Below are 21,096 nucleotides of genomic sequence, written 5' to 3'. Positions count from 1 at the left end.
ATTTGAACCTTTGAACTCCACAGGATGTTAGACGATGGACACAATGTATAACACTTTTATATAATATGAAAAACTCCTTTTCCTGCCTGTGTTTGCTCCCTCAGGGGGGGGGGTTGGGGGGATAATGGTGTGCTACTCTTCAGGCCCCACACTCGTCCTGTGAGCTGCTTGGCGTTCTCCAGAGCTCAGCCCACCCACCTGCTGAGCCTCAGCTACGACGGATCTCTGCGCTGCATGGATGTCGAGAAGGCCGTCTTTGATGAGGTGAGATGATATCTAATTGAAACTCGTATTGTAAAGATTGTGAGGTAAACCTCATACATCCATAGGTCGGAAAGAGCTGCAAATATCAGTACCACCTCATGAAGCTGATTTAAATCTGTTTGCATATTGTTCTCTAGGTGTTTATTGAAGATGACCTGAGAACATTTGACTTTCTGTCACATGACTGTTCGACACTATTGGTTGGGAACAGGAATGGAGAAGTCGCCATCGTCGATAGGCGCACCCCAGGGTAAGGGGTACTTGTTGAAATTATGTTTTATGAATGATGTTTCAGAAACTTGTTACACTGCTCTTTAAATTCTCTGCAGAAACTCCCACGAGTCCCTCCACTCTTTGGACCCCAAGACTCTGCGTTGTGTTAGCGTACATCCTTTACAGAAGCAGTACTTTGCTGTTGCAGAAAACAGGTATAAACATTTTATACCCCATATTAGAATCATTCCATCCACATTTCTCTTTGTTTTATCAGACTCAGAATACCCTGATTCGTCCCACTGAGGGGAAAGTTGTGATTACACTACTTTATTCCTACACTTATTTAAAAAAAATATTCTGGTTATTTGTATGTGTATTTTTGTAATTTGTGTCATTTCATTTTTATCTATAATATTTTGTGCATGGCTCTTCACTTTTGATGGACCAATGTACATTTCCCCTCGTCGGGATGAATGAAGGTACTCAACATTTTGTTGTCTATTGCATTGTACTGATTTTACGTTTTGTCTGCAGTGTAGTGAGTATTTACGACAGCAGATGCCTGAAGAAGAATCACAGTCAGGCAGTCTCCACGCTGCAGGGCCACTCTTTAAGCATATCCAGCGCTTATTTCTCCCCTCGAACAGGAAACAGAGTTCTCACAACCTGTGTGGATAACTACATAAGGTGAAGCCGACTCAGCACTTGGAATAATTGTGTTAAACTTTTCTTTTCAATCTCAGCTCAATGTCCATCCTGATCTCTTTTGACAGAATATATGACACATCTGCAATGACTGCAGAGTCTCCCTTGCTGACATCCATCAGGTACATCCACTATGACCCAATGCTTTCATTGTTCTGAGATCTGTGTTATGGTGACACACTCACAACCTGTTTTATCAATCTTCATTTTCAGACACAACATGTGCACAGGCCGCTGGCTGAGTAAACTTTCAGCAGTGTGGGACCCCAAACAAGAAGATTGCTTTGTGGTGGGTAGCCTGTCCAATCCTCGGAGGGTGGAGGTTTTCCACGAAAGCGGCAAACCCCTGCACTGCTTCAAAGATGACGAGAACCTGAAGACGGTGCAGTCCGTCACCGCCTTCCACCCCACGAGGAACGCCTTACTGGGGGGCAACAGTTCAGGACGCCTGCACGTATTCACCGATTAAGATGAAAACCAGAATATGCGACCATAAAACCTGTTTGCTTGCAGTTAGGTAGCAAGACCATGTAAGAAATGTTTACGTCCATCTATACTCATTCAGTATAGAGGGATATCTCAGTGTTTGGAACGAGTTTAATCCCCTCTGTAGATCCATACGTTTGTCCTAGTTCTCACAGTAAATGCAGTTGCAAAACACACCTATAGTCACAGGTTAATCTTGTATTACGTTTTAACTTTGCATATAAGTCATCTTAAATCATCTAGTAAGTTTGCGAGACTGTTCAAACTACTGTTGGCAGATTGTGAGTGAGCGTCCTGAAGTCTGGACTGAATTTATTTTGGAGTTTAGTAATACCTGTTCACTTTGAGGTTAGTTGTTTTTTTTGTTATCAATTAGAAAAATCCTACAATCATACATCGCATCATACTCTGTAGTTAGAAAATTACACATTTTGAAATATTTTATAAAATATTTTTATAATGTTCTGTTTGTAAATGTACCTGCTGTAAAATTGATTGTGTCCTTTACATATTTTATTTTATCTTGTGGCTGCTGTATCAATACAAATTGAGATTTTCTTTTTTTTACCAGACATTTTGAATGAATGCTCCTGATTTCATTAGTGATAGTGAGGGCCGGCCCTGACCAATTTGCTGCCCTTGGCAAGATTTTAGCTGTGGATTTTTGGGGGGAGGGGGAGGTGCGCCATAGTTTATGGGCGCTGTACGCAATATAGGCGTATTTAAGTTAGTATAAGATAATCATTTGTACTTTGTTGATCCAAAATCGAGAAATTGTGTTATGAAATTTAAAACAATTTTTTTATTTTTTATTTCTAACTTCTTTTTTGGCGCCCCCGATGAGTTGATGCGCCCTTAGCATTCGCCGGCCCTGGGGCCTCATGTATAACGCCGTGCGTAGGATTCACGTGGGAAGGTTGCTTACGTAGTAGAAATCCGAAAAATAGGGCCATACATTTTCCGCCACTTCCCGATTCACCAAACATTGCGCACCGGCGAGGAAAGTGCGTACAGCACTTCCTACGCCGGTTTCCCTTTATAAATCACAACCGACTCGAAATGCGGTGCAGCTTTTGCGGGGTTCACGTAACGCCCATATTTGCCTATAAATAGTCACAGAAACGCCCATTCATTCATTCATTCAGACTCACTTTATGAAGAAGATCGCAGGAAATGACGACAGAACAGCTAAAAAAGACATCTCACACCGTGTCAGATTCTGGTTATTTTGGGGAGGTCGAGATAAATCATATTGTTTGGTGGATGCAGTTTGAACAGGGGAGCAGCATGGAGGTCGGATCGTCACCAAAATAAATAAATAAATGGCCCGAAAAAGGTTAATGACAAAAACAACACACATCCTTCCTCAGGCAGTGTGTTTGTACCGGGGACAGGAGACACCCCCTTGATGAGAAACTGTAAGAAGTGAACGGGGAATCCCCCCGGTGTGGAGTCATGACGACTGGATCTGAATTATTTGTTTGTATTTTTTGGTGGTTTGTGTTCCAGCTGTCGATCAGCTGTGCGCAGCCTCTCCACTGCAGCCTGTGCGTCTCAACCCCCGCGCAGCAACTCTATATCCACCAGTTAAAGGAAATACAACTAATGTGTTGTGTTATATTAGCTGTAAAATTGACCACATATGGTGTTCTTAGCTTCCATACCTCCTGTGTTTTACGAGCGACTTATCAAGTCTTGACAAACGGCATAAAACACGATTAAACATGATAGTATATAAAACCATGCTCGTATCTACAACCAATAGAAATGCAACACGGCGTCAGTTTAGACGTAATTCTGTCCTCCTGCTTACCGCATCATTTATGAGAAAACATTTCATAACATTAACACAACATATTCGAGGTGGTTTTAAATAACATATCTGTATTTATTTATTTCTCCAAGTTATGTTTTTGTGTGCACTGAGGAGTCGCAAACAGGCGTTTGTTTAATCATTTTAAGATTGGCTTTAATCAATGTTTGAAAATGAATTCTTCATATATGATAAATGAGAGGTAACATTTTATTTATGGTATCATTTCCACATATTTCTCTCCATTCTTCCTTCTGCCAACGGTGTCGCAGTTTCTCGTCTCTCCCGTTTTTGTGCTTAGTGCGTACGCATGGGTTAGTTTGCGTGGAGGACCGCACGTTTTCCCGTCAAGTTAGTATTTTATAAATCGCAAACTTTGCGTAGAAACTGGCGTACGCCATTTTTTGAGCGTATATCGCTTTATAAATGAGGCCCCTGGTGGTAGTATCATTGTCACATTAATTCCCCGGCCACACGAGGACGAAAACGGCCGTTTGCGTTACTGTTTAGTGTCATATAGACCATTCGGCCATACGAGGACGACCGAATACGGCACTAAACGACTGCGTAAACGATAACGGGTCCCAAGGTGGATAGAACGGCATACGCAACGCTCTGGGGGGTCCAACGGCTCCGTGTGTACGCCCTATACGATCATTTTCTAATAATGATGAGGCAATAGCCCCACCTCTGCTGCTCACCCCCGCGTCAAAGTAAACTGCACACTGAATTCAGATTATTTATCTTTCTCTCAATATGGACATAAACGCGAGTGAAGTCTAATCTGACAGGACGGAGACACGCAGCTCTGCTCACCTGCAGCTCCTCCCGCTGTGATGCGGCGGTGAACGGAGTAAAACACACACTTCAAGTCAGATCATCACCCTTAGCTATTTTATTTATTACCTCTCAAACTACCTAAACTAGTTATAAATATGTTTATTTTTACTGTCGGCCGAGTCACTCATTACTGGATCAGCTGCTGCATGAAACAGACACTGGCGCTGTCCGAAGAGAGGGTGGAAAAAGAGAGGCTCCGTGTATTTTTATTATTATATTATATAGAGTCGTTATTCATTTGTTTTAAAGCTCAATAAATAACAAAGAAGACCTTTGACCGGCACTTTTATAATTTTGTCGGAAGATTTAAACTTTAATACACGTTGACTGGCGAAAAACTCTGCCCGGTTCCCTCGGCCCCCACCGCGGAGAATAAACAGAAGGGCAACCATGACAACCATGCTTCTTCGCTGCTTTTGTGGAGGAAGTTACAGCGCCACGTACAGGCTCCTGCATATGTACTGCAGCTTCTCCAGCGGTTGGAGCTAAACGGAGCGGTCTCGTGTGGGCAGACACTATCCGGATAACTATTGCGTGTGGACGGAAGCTTGTTTGCGATTGCGTTTGCGTTAATCCTATGCGTTTAGCCGTTTTCGTCCTCGTGTGGCCGGGGTCTGAGACACTGGTGAAGGCATTGGGTGTTTCTCAATGTCAAGGAAGGCTGCTCTAGAGCCACTATTTCAAGCATACTACGTCATTGAGTGCTGCCGAAGGACTGTTCCAATGTCCAGCATACTTGGAATTCTACCGAGGCCGGCGTACTTCGTAGCGGGACATTTCGAGGCTGCACATGTGTAGACTCCGCGGTCATAAAATCCCCACAATGCTTTGCACACGGACCAATTTCCAAATCTTTGGCCAAAATCGCTCTCCATTTTAAGGCAGGGCCTCGCATATGACTCACACCTGTTAACCTGTTCCACAATTCTTCGTTTTCCTAGGCTAGGATGGGTGTCTCAATGTCGAGGACGCTTGCTTGGTAGCACATGTCTTCCGATTCACTTGCTTCAGAAGTGAGGCAAGAATCCTATGAATATGGTGCAAATGATGGTGATAAAGAATGCATCTAACGTTCCGCTGTTCATTATAATAAAAAAAAAACAGAGCATTAAACAAACCATCATGCTCTTACTTTGAAATCATGCGGAAATATCGTCATCAGCAGGCCATCACATGGTTTCCGAAAATAACCGAGTGACACGAGTAGATTTTAGCGGAGACCGGCGGAAAATATGTCTCAAAATTCTGTGTGTGTAAAAAGACGATCCACAAGCAGAAATGTGAGATCCGCGAACAGAGATTTGAGATCCGCAAACGCATTTTTGGTCGACAAATACAAAATGGATTCACAAATGCCTGATCGAAAGTTGTAAATGTTAAAGAGATATTCACAGATCTTTTTTTTATTTGTGAAAATATTTAGCGTATTTGCAGATCCGTTTTACACTTGCACATTTATTTGTGAGTTTGCAAATCTTTTAAACACATTTGTGGATGGTGTTTTGCATTTACAAATCACATATTTACACACAAATTATTTTTATGTTCACACAAATAATTATGAGACATATTTATGCCCATAAAGTGCTCACATCAGGTTTTACACGCTCTCGCATTTTGCACCATATCTACCTTCATAGAATCCTTCCTAGCCTCGGAAAACGAAGAATGGTGGAACAGGCTAACAGGTGTGCGTCATATGCGAGGCCCTGCCTTAAATGGAGCGCGATTTCCGCCAAAGATTTGGAAATTGATCCGTGCCCAAAGCATTGTGGGGATTTTAAGACCGCGGAGTCTACATGTCTACACATGTGCAGCCTCGAATGTCTCGCTACGAAGTAGGCTGCCCCCGGTACAATTCTAAGTATGCTGGACATTGGAACAGTCCTTCAGCGGCACTCGATGATCTAGTATGCTTGAAATAGTGGCTCTGGAGCAGCCTTTCCTCGACATTGAGAAACACCCACTGATTTTGGAGGTTTGTTTCTGCTGTGAATTGTAGATCAAACTTGAAGCTGCACTAGCTGACAGATTTCAAGAACAGATTACATTTATTCAAAAATAAATTACACCAGTCTTATTTCAGTGATTGGAAATGAGCAGCCTTGTTTGGAGGTAATAAATGCAGAACACATGCTTACATAGACATTTCCATGTGCAGGAACACGGTACAGGAAGGAAGCTTACAGTTAAACCACATCAGACGCCTTGTTCCTGTTTACATGACTCGGGTAAATAAATACTAGCGTTGCTTGTCAAAGGGCCCCCACTTTGTTAGTTCAAGTTCTTTTAAACATTTAAGCAAAAACAATAAAAAAATCAATGTATTAAACTGCGTTACAATAAAAAAATATTCAGGTAGTTGACTATGCTACTTCTGCTATTTTTAAATGAGCTAAAAATACAAATCGCTCCACTTCCATTTTGCCAAATCCTTTTCATAGTCAAGAAACAATTCGTTTTTTGTCAGTTCATTTACACATACTTTCACAATCATATTTGCATCTACTCTGTTTCTCTAAAATGAGTCAAGGAAGAGCAGTGATTAGGCAACGATCAGACAGGATTTACATGAATACGTTACCTACGTCTGTGTCATCATGAACAGTGGGCATCATTCCCTCACACATGCATCTACAGGCTGGTCACCTACTTAGGGGATTCAAAACACATTTCCAATAGCAGTATACATTTGCAGTTTCATGGTTGTTGATCATTATATTATCTGTTATATTTATTGCTCAAATTAAGTTTTTCATACACATGAACATAAAATGAGACCTTAAAGTACAAATGATACTCAGTAAAAACACATGTTCTGCCTCGACTTGCCTTTCACCATACACAATCAAACATCAGCGAGCACCTTCTGAGTTAAAGAAAACACATAAATAACTAATAAAGGCTGAACAAAAAACGTGTTCTATTAAATATATTAGTCAATATTTCTGTCAAACTCACCCAAACACATAATTAATACTACTTCCACAACTTTCCCTTAATTTTAAAATGTCATATACTGTACAACAGTGGCGAACCGTGTCTATCACAACTGGACCTTCTGGACCACAACACACCACAACACACCCCGCCGCCTCCCCCCCTCCCCCCTCCGCGGCATTATAATGTCCGTTTTTTCACTGAATTGTCGTCTTGAAAAGGGTACTCACAACAATTCCGCAACAACTTCCTCTTCACCTGTTGCACTTGTCAACGTTAAAAACAATAAAACGGCATGATTTGCTTCGTCGCATTCATCTAGAATCCTCTGTCTCGAGCCAGTTAACTAGCGGGCCTTCTAGAATACCCTGGAACCGAGGGGAACTCTGAAAGAATACGCCCATTGGCTACAAATCAATATATGATTGGTTGATCAAACTGTCAGTCCAAACGTACGCTCTCATTCAGTGCTGTCACTACCCGATCTGCAGCTCTGCCCGATCTGCAGTGCGCATGTGCGAGATGGTCCGCCATATTGGACAACTCCGGACAGCAACCCAAGTAGGACAACATTGACACAGTGGCTTTTGGCAAAGCTCAAAAGGAAAACTCGAGAGAGATGAGTTATTGTTATTACAACGTGACTTCACTATTATTTAACAACTCTTTTTATTGGGTTCTTTTATTTGGGGTTAAGTACATTGTCAGAATAAGTGAGAAATTGATTGAACTTCTGTTAGACAGCCATATGCCATACATTTTTGCACACATTCACAGTAAATATGTATTCAGTATGATAGCTGTCTAACAGAAGTTAAATTCATTTCTCACTTATTCTGACAATGTACTTAACCCCAAATAAAAGAACCCCATAAAAAGAGTTGTTAAATAATAGTGAAGTCACGTTGTATTAACAATAACTCATCTCTCTCTCGTTTTATTTTTGAGCTTTGCTAAAAGCCACTGTGTCAAGTGTCCATCTTGGGTTGCCGTCCGGAGTTGTCCAATATGGCGGACCATTTCGCACATGCGCACTGCAGATCGGGCAGAGCTGCAGATCGGGTAGTGACAAGTGCAACGGCCAGGGCCTTCGATCAAGGATGTAGAATACCTTGTTGAAGGATATTCTACCCAGAGACCCAGAACAAGATCTGATTGGTTGCTTTCTTTTCTAACACAAAACCACTGAAATGCGTAGCGCATGGTCCGAGAAGGACACACAAATCAACGTAACACTGTGATATTACAGATCAACAACACAGATACAATTCTCATTTATCTACATTTTATTTATATAATTAAATCGATTTTTTGTTTGTTTTATCTGAGTGAGCAGGGTATTCTCTGAATACCTTGAAGGCCCTGACGGTTCGCCACTGCTGTACAAAAATAAAATCAACATTTAAAGCCATGTATTTAATACTACAGGGATTCTCAAAGCACTGATTTTGTGTTAACTACCAACCTGTGGATCTTTTTGTGAAATATTTGATTATTAATACTGTACTGCCTGCATATCCTAAACCCCTCGGTATCCTAAACCATTGATCTTGTTGCATAGCTACAACATTATTGTATTAGGGTATAATACACCAGTCTATCATTTACCACTTGTTGAAAGGACCATTAGTTAACTGTAAGGTTTTAAATAAAGCTGTAGATTGCTCTGGGCTGTAAATAAGCAGTTTGTGACATAACACATACGTAATAAGGCTGGAGAAGGAGAGAGGATATCAGAGTTCCCATCTGTTGGTGCAAACGGACAAATATCAGACAACAGAGGTTTCTTTGGTAGGTGCGATGATGAGGATAGCAGTAGGACGTAAACATGACTTATCTTAGGCTCTCGTGTAAGTGTTGATAACTATACATCCACAGTAAAAAATAATGCTTCAAGTCCATTAAAAGCCACTGTGAGGAAATCTGTGTTAACGAGACATGAGTTTGTACAAAAATGGAAACATGACTTAATCATATTCAGCTTTTACAGATAAACGCATACATTTGAACGAAGCAATGGCTAAACAAAGTTAATTGACCCCTCACTCGACATGAACTAAAAATAAGCTCTCTTGACCGTATACTGTGGGGAAAAAGCATTTTTTTTACAAAGGTAAAACAAAGTTACCCTAAATGTAAAGACTCTTTATTTATGAATATGTACAGTATTGCACATCAAGATAAACTCCTTCTACAGAGTGAGGGAGTCAAAGAACTAACCCAAACATTTCACTATCACTACAGCGCTAGCTCACAACTACTGTAAAGGAACTACAGCAATGTGACGACTGTTTCTTTCACACAGAAGTTGATTGTAGCTATTATTTTTGCTGCTATTTTATAAAATCAGTCAACCTACCACCTCCAATACTTATTTAAATCCTTACAAATTGTCTTTAAATCATAGTCATAGAACGATAATGTTATCGGTGCTCTAGTGGCTGGACAGAAATGGTAACATGAGCACACCGTTATTGGACGTCTGACCACAAACTAGACACATTATTACTTTACATTATCACCAGCACCAACGTCACTCCTGGGTGAAATAGCTGCTGCTAGTATTTCTCGGTTGCCAATCATATTCTTTGCAAATATTATTTAACTCAGGACTGATCTACATTCAGTACGTGCTGCAAGGTTTTCCATTTCACACTTTCTCTAACCCCCAGATACAAGTCAAAACAGAAGGTTAAATGATCAGTGACAATTATAAATTCTAGCTTAATGAAGGTTGGCTTTAAAATATATAAATAAGATGAGCTAGACTGGCTCTAAAAACTTCACTCAAACTCTCAGGTTACCAACACACTCCCAAACACAAAAGGTCAATCTGTCTCACAATAATGTTGCAGGATATAAATGAATAGAAAAATAAAGGCAACTATATCTGTGGTTGAATGAGTGAAGTCTGTCAGACGTTCAGTGTTTTAAATGAAACCCTGTTACTGTGGCTTTGTGTAAAAATAAAATACCTTGAAATGACCTGAATTTCCAAAGTAAAATGTGATTTTCTTTCCTCGCAGTGATGGTCAGATATAATAAACAAGGCTCTTCAGAGGACAGTCCTTGGCTTGTGACAGTAACTCCCTTATAAGAGTAGCTGGGTTGATATTGGGAAAAGGGCTGCCATTCTTTTCCTTTTCCCTCCCCCCTCTCTCCTCTCTCTATTAAATATCCCGTCTCCATCAGTGCAGGCCTGTATTTTGTCCTTCAGTCTCTGCTTCACTTGCTGATGAGGAAACCTCCCATCCATCGTAGCTTACAGGCGAACCAGCGCCGCAGAGGGCAAAAGTATTCAAAGTGGAACTGCTGGAATTCAGGTGTCTTGCGGATGTCTCTCAGGAAGGCAATGTCCAGGTCTGACTCTGTGAGCATGATGAGCAGCAGCAGCAGGGCGAACAGCAGCCCGATGGTGACCAGGAACAGCCGCAGCACGCTCAGGATGAACTTGTTCAGCTCCTCCGCGTCGCTGGGTGGGGCCGGCCTGCTCTTCACCAAACGCAGCGCTCGCCTGCCGGATGAAAACTCTGCGGTCTGCCCCTCCTTCGACGCTCCGGCCTCTGACTCCTTGTCCTCCACGCTGCGGGGCGCCCCGTTGAGGTGGCGGTTCAGAGGGTTCTCCATCCCGTGTTCGGCCACAGGTGTGGAGAGCATGCTGTCTGAGGGGCTGTACGCCTCGTCGGAGATGACTGCCGACGTGCTCGCCTCGCTGCTGTCCATCATGCTGCCTCGAGAAGACATGAAGGAGTCGCCATGGGAGACGGAGCGCACGGGTGTGGAGTGGGCGCTGTCTCGGAGGGACTCCAGACCTGAACACAAAGGAAGTTAATGAGTCAGACATGTTTAATAACTGGGAGGTATTGTTGCAGAACACATTAAAAGACAGATTCTGGCATCAGCCCTTATACGGTTTATGGGAAATGTATAAGTTCTACAAGCCACTGCAGCAAATGTGTGACTATGTAAAGGAAAACCTGTAAAAGAGGAGGTTTAAAATAGCGATTCTGGCGCAAGTCCTAAGGCAGAGATCCACTCAGCCTCTTTGAGATTCAGCCTGGCTTGCTGGGAATATTTCCTACACTGTGCTCTGTTGACCTTTTATTTTATCATTTGTATGTGGCTAGAAGTGGACCAATATTAGTTTTTTGCTCCAGTGATGGATGCTGTCCTCTTTGTCCTTTTGAAATACTTAAAACTTGCTACTCTATCCTTAAATCCAGAGCTTAACCCTGAAGTATTTAGTTAATTCCTCAAAAACTTCTCTTCAAGGAAGTTCTCCACCTTGAACCCACAAGAAGAACCCCAAAAGAGCAGCACTCAATAATCCCGCAAGACTAAACCATTTCCTCTTGTTACCTGCACCGTTAGCTGGCCTGTGGCAGCCATGGAGTTGTGGAGGGACAGCGAGCCTGGAGGGCATCCTGGAGCTCTGTCCTGACCCGGGAGCAGAGCCTGAGGAGGAGGAATCCCCCGGGAGGGCGGGGAGGAGCGGGAGGACCCCCAGAACTTTACCCAAGAGCCTGGGTCCCAGAGACAGCACGCGCACATTCATATCTCGATAACAGTGGTTGACCATGCGCAGGTGAACGTTCACCTTGGTCTTGATCCGGATCAGACACTTCACCATGGTTCCAGTGGAGCTAAAACACCGGTCTGAGACTAACTTACTGATGTACTTCTATTCTTTATTCTCTCCGCTCTTGAAACAGCCTCCTCTCTCTCTACCTTCCTGCTGTGTGTCTTTGTCATTGACTGCGGCTGACTAGCTAAGATCCCCCCCCCCCCCCCCCTCACCACAGAGAGCCCCCACATGCTGGCAGGCATAAAGATAAATGGAAAGACAGAGTGAAAGACAAGGAACAGGAATGTGGCTCACCACGGCCCCTCCCTGCCGTGACACACATGGCGTGGCCCCTGACAGCAGGAGCTATTTTCAGGCTGAGATATTATTACAAGTGGAAATGCCAGCGCAGACAGAGCAACAGGACAAACACAGGGGGTTTGTTTCAGTGTTGCAACAAAGGGGTGCAATATCAGAGCCTACAAGAGAGGGCTAGTTTCACAAAATACCCTTTTTGAGGAAAACAGACTATGCTACAAGTTTATTTAGTTTTAGAAAGGCCTTACAACTGAGAGGAAATAAACTCACAGTGGCAGCTCTGGCTAAAGGTTAATAGCCTGTTGGAGGAAAGATGGGACGTAAGTGCCCTTTATAAACTCGCAGATTGAATTTCCGATGTCAAAATAATGCCCCTGGCTCAAGGATCTTGAGTGTGTGTGTTTCAGAAAGCGAGCATCAAGAGTGCAAGATAAACATCAAAGGGAAGAGAATGACTGACACTCACGAGTGGGGGGTCGCTCACATGGAAAGGCTACTTTTTCTGAACAGGAAATGTGTGTGTGTGTGTGTATTACAAATTGTGTAAGAGCCTTAGGTGTGTAATCTATAGTTGATCAAGTCACACAAGTGATTTCCAACCAAATTGTACCCCAGAAGTTCACCACATATTGAGATATACTGTAACACATGGACTAGTTAGAAAGTAAGTATAACTATATCAAATAATAATAAAAACGATATGCCACACACTAGCATAGAATAGTATAAAATCATTTTTATACAAATTAATATTCAGTCTATATAGTTATTAGTGGTGTAAAAACTTCACTTAAATAATTTAAATTGAACACATTTACAGAATAATGAAGGGTGTCAGATAAAGGCTTACTTATGTTAATATAAAAAGGCATTTTATGACAGTTTTTGTCTATTCTTTAGAGGTTAGGTTAAGAGTGAGGTTTACCCTCCATGATGGAGATGTGCACAGCTCTCCGTCGGGTCCTGGGCACACTGGTCAGCCGGGGGCCGTGAGTGATGGAGGGGCAGCTCCGACTTGGCACCATGCCGGCCCTGGACAAAAACACACACCCGTATGCACATGTCATACATTCAATTAATATTTTTCTTCCAAATTTCAGCAAAATTTCGAGCTACACGAAATATTTCCTATATCTAGGCAAGGCAAGGCAAGTTTATTTATATAGCACTTTTCAACACAAGGCAATTCAAAGTGCTTTACAAAAAACGAAAGACATTAAGAAAATGGCATTTAAAATCAGTCATTAAAAGAAAAAATACATGGATAAAAGTTACAGTGTAGTTTAAGATGTGAATAGTTCAATTAAAAGCAGTGGCAAAAAGAAAAGTCTTCAGCCTGGATTTAAAAGTAGTCAGAGTTGCAGCGGACCTGCAGTTTTCAGGGAGTTTGTTCCAGATATTTGGAGCATAATAACTGAACGCTGCTTCTCCATGTTTAGTTCTGACTCTGGGGACAGAAAGCTGACCAGTCCCTGAAGACCTGAGAGATCTGGATGGTTCATAATTTAGCAGGAGGTCAGAAATGTATTTTGGGCCTAAACCATTCAAAGCTTTATAAACCAGCAGCAGTATTTTGAAATCTATTCTTTGACACACAGGAAGCCAGTGTAAAGACTTCAAAACAGGAGTGATGTGATCCACTTTCTTAGTGTCAGTGAGGACTCGAGCAGCAGCGTTCTGAATTAGCTGCAGCTTTCTAATAGATTTATTAGTGAGACCTGTGAAGACACCATTGCAGTAGTCCAGTCTACTGAAGATAAAAGCATGGACAAGTTTTTCCAAATCCTGCTGTGACATTAGTCTTTTAATCCTACTAGATATATTCTTTAGGTGATAGTAGGCTGATTTAGTAACTGTTTTAATGTGACTGTTGAAACTCAGGTCAGAGTCCATGACTACACCTAGATTTCTGGCTTTATCTGTTGTTTTGAACATTGCAGACTGAAGCTCAGCGCTAACTTTTACACGTTCTGCCTTAGCTCCAAAAACCATTACCTCAGTTTTATCTTTGTTTAATTGGAGAAAGTTCTGACACATCCAGTCATTGATTTGTTCAATGCACTTACTCAGTGTTTGAATTGGAGCATAGTCTCCTGGTGAAATTGTTACGTAAATGTGTGTGTCATCCGCATAGCTATGGTAACTTATTTTGTTGTTTTTCATTATCTGAGCCAGTGGTATCATGTAGATGTTAAAGAGAAGAGGCCCCAAGATGGAGCCTTGAGGTACCCCACATGTCATATTTGTCAACTCAGATGTGTATTTACCTATAGAAACAAAGTTGTTTCTGTCCTTTAAGTAGAATTCAAACCAATTTAGAACTGTTTTCGAAAGTCCCACCCAGTTTTCTAGTCGGCCGAGTAATATGTTGTGGTCAACAGTGTCAAACGCAGCACTGAGATCTAATAATACTAACACTGAAGTTCTGCCACTGTCTGTGTTTAAGTGGATGTCATTAAAGACCTTTACAAGAGCAGTCTCAGTGCTGTGGTTTGGACGAAAGCCTGACTGGAACACATGTTATTTAAATGCAAGAAATTACTCAACTGTTGAAAAACAACTTTTTCAATGATTTTACCTAGAAATGGGAGGTTTGATATTGGGCCTGTAATTGTTTATTACTGAAGCATCTAGATTATTCTTTTTTAAGAGCGGTTTAATGACTGCAGTTTTCAGGGCCTGTGGAAAAATACCTGAGTGAAGAGATTTGTTTACTATATGAAGTAGATCTGAGGCAAGGCAAAACATCTTTCAAAAACCCTGTTGGAATAATATCAAGGCAGCAGGAGGAGGATTTCAGAAGTTGAATAATGTCCTCTAGGTTTTTATCATTAATCTGATGGAATTGTCTCATGGTGTTTGAATTGATATTAGGTGGACATAGGGACAACACATTTGCTGTACCTGATGCAGAGGCACTGACTGCTTGTCTAATTTTCTGAATTTTGTCAGTGAAAAAGGAGGCAAAATCATTGCACGCCCTGGTGGATAGAAATTCAGAGGCTACTGACACTGGGGGGTTAGTTAGTCTGTCGACGGTAGCAAACAAGGCACGTGCATTGTTTTTGTTTTTGGTAATGATGTCAGAGAAGAAAGACTGTTGTGCGTTTTTCAATTCCAAATTATAAAGGCCAAGTCTCTCTTTATAGATTTCAAAGTGAACCTGGAGATTTGTTTTTCGCCACCTACTTTCAGCTTTTCGACACTCTCTTTTTTCTGCTCTCACGCTCATGGCCTTTCTCCATGGAGATATTTTCTTCCCAGTCACTTCCTTTAACCTAGTTGGAACAATGGCATCTATAACATTTTTTATTTTTGAATTAAAATGATCTACTAGCTCATTTACTGAGATGTTAACAGGGGCAAGTGTGGAAGAAAAATTCTGAGTAAACATTTCCCTAGTATTTTCAGTTAAACATCGCTTTGTGGTTACCTCTTTTTGGACATTTTTGTGAACGGAAATAGAGCTCTCAAAGAACACACAGGAATGATCAGAGAGTGCAACATCAGTCACCACAACCTTAGAGATATTCAGACCCTTTGAGATAATTAAGTCCAGAGTGTGCCCCTTATTGTGCGTGGGCTCCGTCACATGCTGAGTCAGTCCATAGTTATGAAGATAAAGATTTATTATAAGGATTCTGACCTGTGTATCTCGGGAGGGTCTCTCTTAATTTTGGCACTTTGTTCCATCACTTCTTTTGCAACCTTTCCACTGAGAAAACATAGATGTGAATTCATAAACATAAATCAAGCACTGCAACTCAAAGCTGTCCTTAATATATAAATACTTAATAATCATAACCTCTTCATAAAATGTATCAACAATATTTTGGGAGCAATTAAATACCTGTATCTGAAGCGGCTACCCTTGAAGAAGAGATTGCTACTGGACACAGTGCGGACTTGACTTGACTTCTCCAACCTGTAAGGAAAGGGAAAGAGAAAACATAATTTACATAATAATAAACATTGTGTACTCTATGCCGTGTTGTGTCTTATGTGCTGTGACTCACTTGTAAAAGGCCTGATTCTCCACACCACATTTCCACAGGTGCTTACAGGCCTCAGGTGTGGGTGCAAAGAACGTCAGTATGATCTTCTTATCCTGTAACATGTACAGTACATTAACTCATATTTACATATATATTACATTTTACTTCAATCAGACTCCATGGGGTGATAATGACTGTCATCAAGAGGACATTTCCTGTCTAATTAACTGAGCTAATGGCCACAGTGCATTATAACTGATCAATCAAAGCACACATTTTAAATACCAACTCTCAGACAGTGGCCGTTTCTCAATGTCGAGTATACCTGCTGCAGAGCCACTATTTCAAGTATACTATGTCATCGAGTGGCGCCGAATGCTGGGCATTTAACATGCATTTAAACAGTCCTTTGGCGCCACTCGATGACGTAGTATACTTGAAATAGTGGCTCTGCAGCAGGTATACTCGACATTGAGAAACGGCCAGTGGCTTTACTTTGCATTTTCCTCTGCTCAAACCCAGGGCTAACACTTCTGCACAATCACTTCCCATTTACTTCACTATTAAGGATAGATTACACTGTCTCCCCACTGGCTGTGTCCCCATGAATAAAAAAAGGCCACACTAATTAAACTCCATGAGCTCCACAGGCTAGAAAATTGAAAGTTTTAATAATGCATGCACATACCTCCGTTTGATTTGCATATACATGGAATGTCTTTGCTTCGAACTTGAGTTTGGTCACCTCCTCCCTGAGTTTGAGGTACAGAGACAGACAAAACAGAGTATGGACAGACAAAGAGGGAAATGAAAACAAATGGAAACAAAAGAAGACGAAGTGAGAAAGTGAAAACAAGAGGAACAAAAACAGCAATGGAAGCAGAAAGAAGGGAGATGCAGAAATGGATATAAGTGTTAAAATATTAATAAAGGCTAGAGGCGAATTCCCAAGGCCAACAGTAATTCATTTCAGTTTTCAACAATCTCGACAATATGTTACCAATCACAGAAAATGCCAAGAATAAGCTGATAGATATTAGGAAATATAATATTTCTACAACAACACCACTCCAAACTACTGGTTGGTTGATTCAGCTGTAACTAATATCCTTTGTACTGATCACTGGTTACTCTTTGTTTCATTTGGACTCCTCGTCCAGTGCTTGCACATGAATCATGATATATTGGAGGATACTTTAATACCTGATAGGGAGCGGTGTTTTATTACATTTCTTTCCTGCAGGATTGAGACTACATTTAGAAGATATTAAAACAAATGTTTGGAAGTTTTCTGGCACTACTGAAAAGCTGCAAAGATGTATGTTCTCATTGCCGCTTTATATATTTCGTTATTTCCGCTTTGTACTTAAAATAGTCCATATGGAGATTTGGGAAACTACTTCATCTTTACACAAACAACTACAAAGTCCTCCTCATGAATGTTGGCATGCACATACAGAATGTATCCTTTTGTCCAGTTCATCTGAACTCACCAGTTGAGGAGATGGACCCTCCTGTTTCCTTGCAACACAGTGAATCCAAAAGGAGTAAACGCCAGAAAAGCTGGGTTCCCGGACACATCCTGAAGACACATGAACCAAAAAAAAGGTATTATTACTATAGAGAAGCAATTTTAAAATCACAGTGAAATAACTTTCTCTTGTAAATGTCCTAGTTGATAAAGAAAGACACTTGAAGACAGTAAAATAACAATTATATCAATTCCATGCTCGACTTTGATCTCACATTAACTTAAAAAACGTACAACAACAACAACAACAACAACAACAACAACTCATTGCATGAATGTTATATTCAACACAGACTCATTGAAAGCAGAAGCTCATATTTCCAGAATAGATATATGTTTTTGTAAACAAACACCTTGCATGGATGAGGGTCGACTCCATACGTCTCCAAGTTCTGAGCCTTCTGGAGGAAGTTGAGCTCTGATATTTCAGGGATCTGACCTCTGGAGACAAGAACAATAAGCCAGTTAACTCGCATTCACAACCAACGTCAAACTATTACTGTGTTGTTCTATTTCATCATCATTTGATTTGAACTGCGTACTGTTTTTGATAAATGTGCTGAAGTCTCTTCTCCTTAGCGTATTGACATCTTTTAGATTGTTGATTTATTGCATTTAAATTGTCTATTGTTTTTTTACTTGTACTTGTTTTATGGTGTGTGAGCTGTACTGTGTGATTCTTTGTATGTTTTGTTTATTTGACTGTACAGCACTTTGGTCTGGAGGTTTTCAAGTGCTTTATAAATAAAGCTGTATTGTATTGTAAGTCGAAACATTTACTCTCTGTCAAACAAGCACATGGTTTCCTATTCTACCCTAGTTTATCATTCTGCCAGCAGTGTGATGAATTTTCAATTTCCAGGTGTAGTTTGTTACTTCGCTGACAGTAAACTATTGGGAGATGCATATCTGATTGTTCCAGACAACATGGAGGCAATGACCTATAGAGGGCAGTGCAGGACCTTGCGGTGCCTTTGCCCACCTGGGTTTACCCTATCCCATCACCCATGAAGGCATCATCTGGAGGAGTCTGACAGCCTCACTGTGTGTACCTGCTGGGACAGGAGGCTCTGACCTTGGCATGCTCTGTCTGGCTGTCTCCCACTTTAAGGGCAAGGAAGCAAAGCAATGTTAACTCAACCTGACCGCCACTATAAATTCACATCAGTCCCTGAGCATAAAACAAACACTGCACTAGGAGAGAATGGAATGACATAACTACCATGCTGAAAATCCAAAAAGGTAGTCATCCCTTGCTAACCATTTTAAAGATAATGACTGGGGACCACATCCATCACCCTGGTCATCACCTGCTGTATAGTTTTCTTTCAAGATTCAAGGCTTTTATTCTCATTTGTGCATAGCTACAGTGTAGTTATGACAATGAAAATCTTAGGCCACAGGCTCCTCCAACAGTGCAACAACAATAAAACAGATAATAGTGCAAGTAAATAAAATAAAATAGAATATAATAGAAACAGTGCAGAATAGTCTATATACAAGTAATTGGAATATTGATATATATATAAGTTGCAAACAGATGAATGTTATTGATGTTCTTTCAAAAGTGCAGGTGTTTAACAGTATAGTGAGACCAATCGGAGGCCCCAGCCATTACACCTGACCTTTTACTGTTAAAGGAGGGGACATGGCAGCAGCCTAACATCTACCAAAGTGTTTTAAGAGAGCACAAACTTGGGAAAGGAATCAAGAAACTTCTCTATAAATAAATTATAAAACCATAGACTTGATAACACTGCCTTTTATTTGCACTACTTCTGACATCCGATCCTTGGAGATTCAATTGTGGCAACATGTTCCTAGACTCTTTGAACTATAGCCACCACCAATAAGGGAACACATCCTTATTCACCCAGCCGGCCAAACGCTGCAGTCTGAAGGATGTTGTTGTCTGCTGCTGTCAATAGCCAGGCATGTGAAGCATCATGGACTGTACTGAACCTGTGCATGAACATTTCAGTGACTTGTTTTGCAGAAGCGAGTAGGCAGGTCTACAGAGAGTGTGAAGGCAATGTCTGCTAAACAACACAGCACCAAAAAGATGCTCAAATGCACAGAATGTAATACTAAATACTACTTAAGTAGCCTGGAAATGTGTGTGAAATGTGGTATTTTGGTTAGAGGAAATCAAAACACAACATTAAATATCAATAATGTCTACTGTATCTTAAGGCATGGTTATCATGTATACACACATATCATTAGATCAAACAGCATTTTGCAATTGTAACATCACAAACTAAGAAGTTCTCAAGAAAGAAAATAATATAAATCTGGGAACTCTATTGATTGGAAACATTCACGTTTTCAATTATTCAACATGTAGGCAGGGGAAGAACAACTATATTTGTTAGATTGCTCCAGGGTCAGGAATTGAATGCTTTGGATCTTCTCAAAGCAAAATGGTGTCACTATTAAGGGAAACGTTATACTCTACACCACTACTGAGAAATACCCATAACCTTGGGTGATGGTCGTGTGCATTAGACAAAGGCTCAACTCTAATAGCAAAGTGCAACTGAGACAATGGACATCCTCTGCGTGTCGAATTTAACGGTCATAAGTGTATCCAAAACGGCATCTTCGTAAAGCTAAAACAGCAACTGTATTCTGCATGAGAAACGCCAACTACTACTGGAGGGAGAAGTGGGTTTGAACCAATGTTGACCTTAAACAAAGCATGATGGTTTACCGGAATAACCTGTGTGAGCAGATTTCAGGCGTTCAAATGTGTGGTTTTTGATTTTGAAGTGAAATGGGCGACAAAGGTCCACAAACCGTGGGTTATTGACCTTTCCTTTAAAGGAGTCATCGTTTGTGTGAGTGAATGTGAATTGATTAAAAACCTTTGACAAAATGTTGGCTAATTTGTAACAACATTTCTAGATCCGAGGCATATTGTCTATCAAGTGTAAATAATGCATTAGCACAGTCTTTGAGGGATTTCTGACCTATGAATTTAAGATGCTCTGTAAGAGTTCAGGCTGCAGCACCAACTGTGAGGTGTGTGTTCAGTGATGCTCTGTACTGTGGCTGCTGTGGAAGTGAAGGACTGCACAGGAAGACAGGGGCATGGACAAGTGTCACCTTACATCAGCTCAGTCTTGTGGATGTCAGCAATCCGCCGCTCCAACTTCTCAGAGTGCTTAGGGAAGAACTGGAACTTGGAGCTGTAGCCCTCTGGGTGTTTGCCGGGGTCGTGGTCGCCAATTTCAGCTGGAGAAAAGTAAAAAAGTAAAAGTTATGATGACTTTTTAATCCACTTATGTCTTTACAAATGTGATTGTCTTCCCAAATCGAATGGCTCTGGTTGCAAGTATTAGAAGAAGTACAAAATGCAACAATATGTGAACATAAAATATGATCCGAATGTTCAAATATTTTCTGCAATGAGCAAATGATA

The 21,096-nt window shown here is 41.0% G+C and overlaps 2 protein-coding genes across 6 annotated transcripts in view; one reads left to right on the top strand and one right to left on the bottom strand.

Moving 5' to 3' along the window:
* Positions 1-2,243, top strand: part of LOC117533011 (WD repeat-containing protein 76-like) — a 30,549-nt gene extending 28,306 nt beyond the window's left edge. For all 3 annotated transcript variants that reach the window (XM_034196646.1, XM_034196645.1, XM_034196647.1), the window contains exons 10-15: positions 144-264; positions 402-514; positions 594-692; positions 1,015-1,167; positions 1,254-1,307; positions 1,399-2,243. In XM_034196646.1, the coding sequence (XP_034052537.1) occupies positions 144-264; positions 402-514; positions 594-692; positions 1,015-1,167; positions 1,254-1,307; positions 1,399-1,654 (796 nt within the window). In that variant the 3' untranslated portion in view covers positions 1,655-2,243. The remainder of the gene's footprint in view (positions 1-143; positions 265-401; positions 515-593; positions 693-1,014; positions 1,168-1,253; positions 1,308-1,398) is intronic.
* A 7,151-nt stretch (positions 2,244-9,394) lies between these two features.
* LOC117533006 (FERM domain-containing protein 5-like) overlaps positions 9,395-21,096 on the bottom strand; it is a 70,293-nt gene continuing 58,591 nt past the window's right edge. The window contains exons 6-14 of one of the 3 annotated variants that reach the window (XM_034196635.1): positions 20,786-20,909; positions 18,026-18,113; positions 17,635-17,723; positions 16,830-16,893; positions 16,163-16,254; positions 15,997-16,071; positions 15,793-15,861; positions 13,072-13,196; positions 9,395-11,076 (exon numbers count right to left, since the gene is read on the bottom strand). In XM_034196635.1, coding sequence (XP_034052526.1) covers positions 10,490-11,076; positions 13,072-13,196; positions 15,793-15,861; positions 15,997-16,071; positions 16,163-16,254; positions 16,830-16,893; positions 17,635-17,723; positions 18,026-18,113; positions 20,786-20,909 — 1,313 coding nt within the window. In that variant the 3' untranslated portion in view covers positions 9,395-10,489. The remainder of the gene's footprint in view (positions 11,077-13,071; positions 13,197-15,792; positions 15,862-15,996; positions 16,072-16,162; positions 16,255-16,829; positions 16,894-17,634; positions 17,724-18,025; positions 18,114-20,785; positions 20,910-21,096) is intronic. The other 2 variants (XM_034196636.1, XM_034196638.1) reach the window with 2 other exon arrangements.

This window comes from Gymnodraco acuticeps, unplaced genomic scaffold (assembly GCF_902827175.1).
Source record: "Gymnodraco acuticeps unplaced genomic scaffold, fGymAcu1.1, whole genome shotgun sequence".
Lineage (NCBI taxonomy): Eukaryota > Metazoa > Chordata > Actinopteri > Perciformes > Bathydraconidae > Gymnodraco > Gymnodraco acuticeps.
The sequence above is the reverse complement of the archived record's forward strand: the minus strand, read 5'-3'. Positions and strand labels throughout refer to the sequence as shown.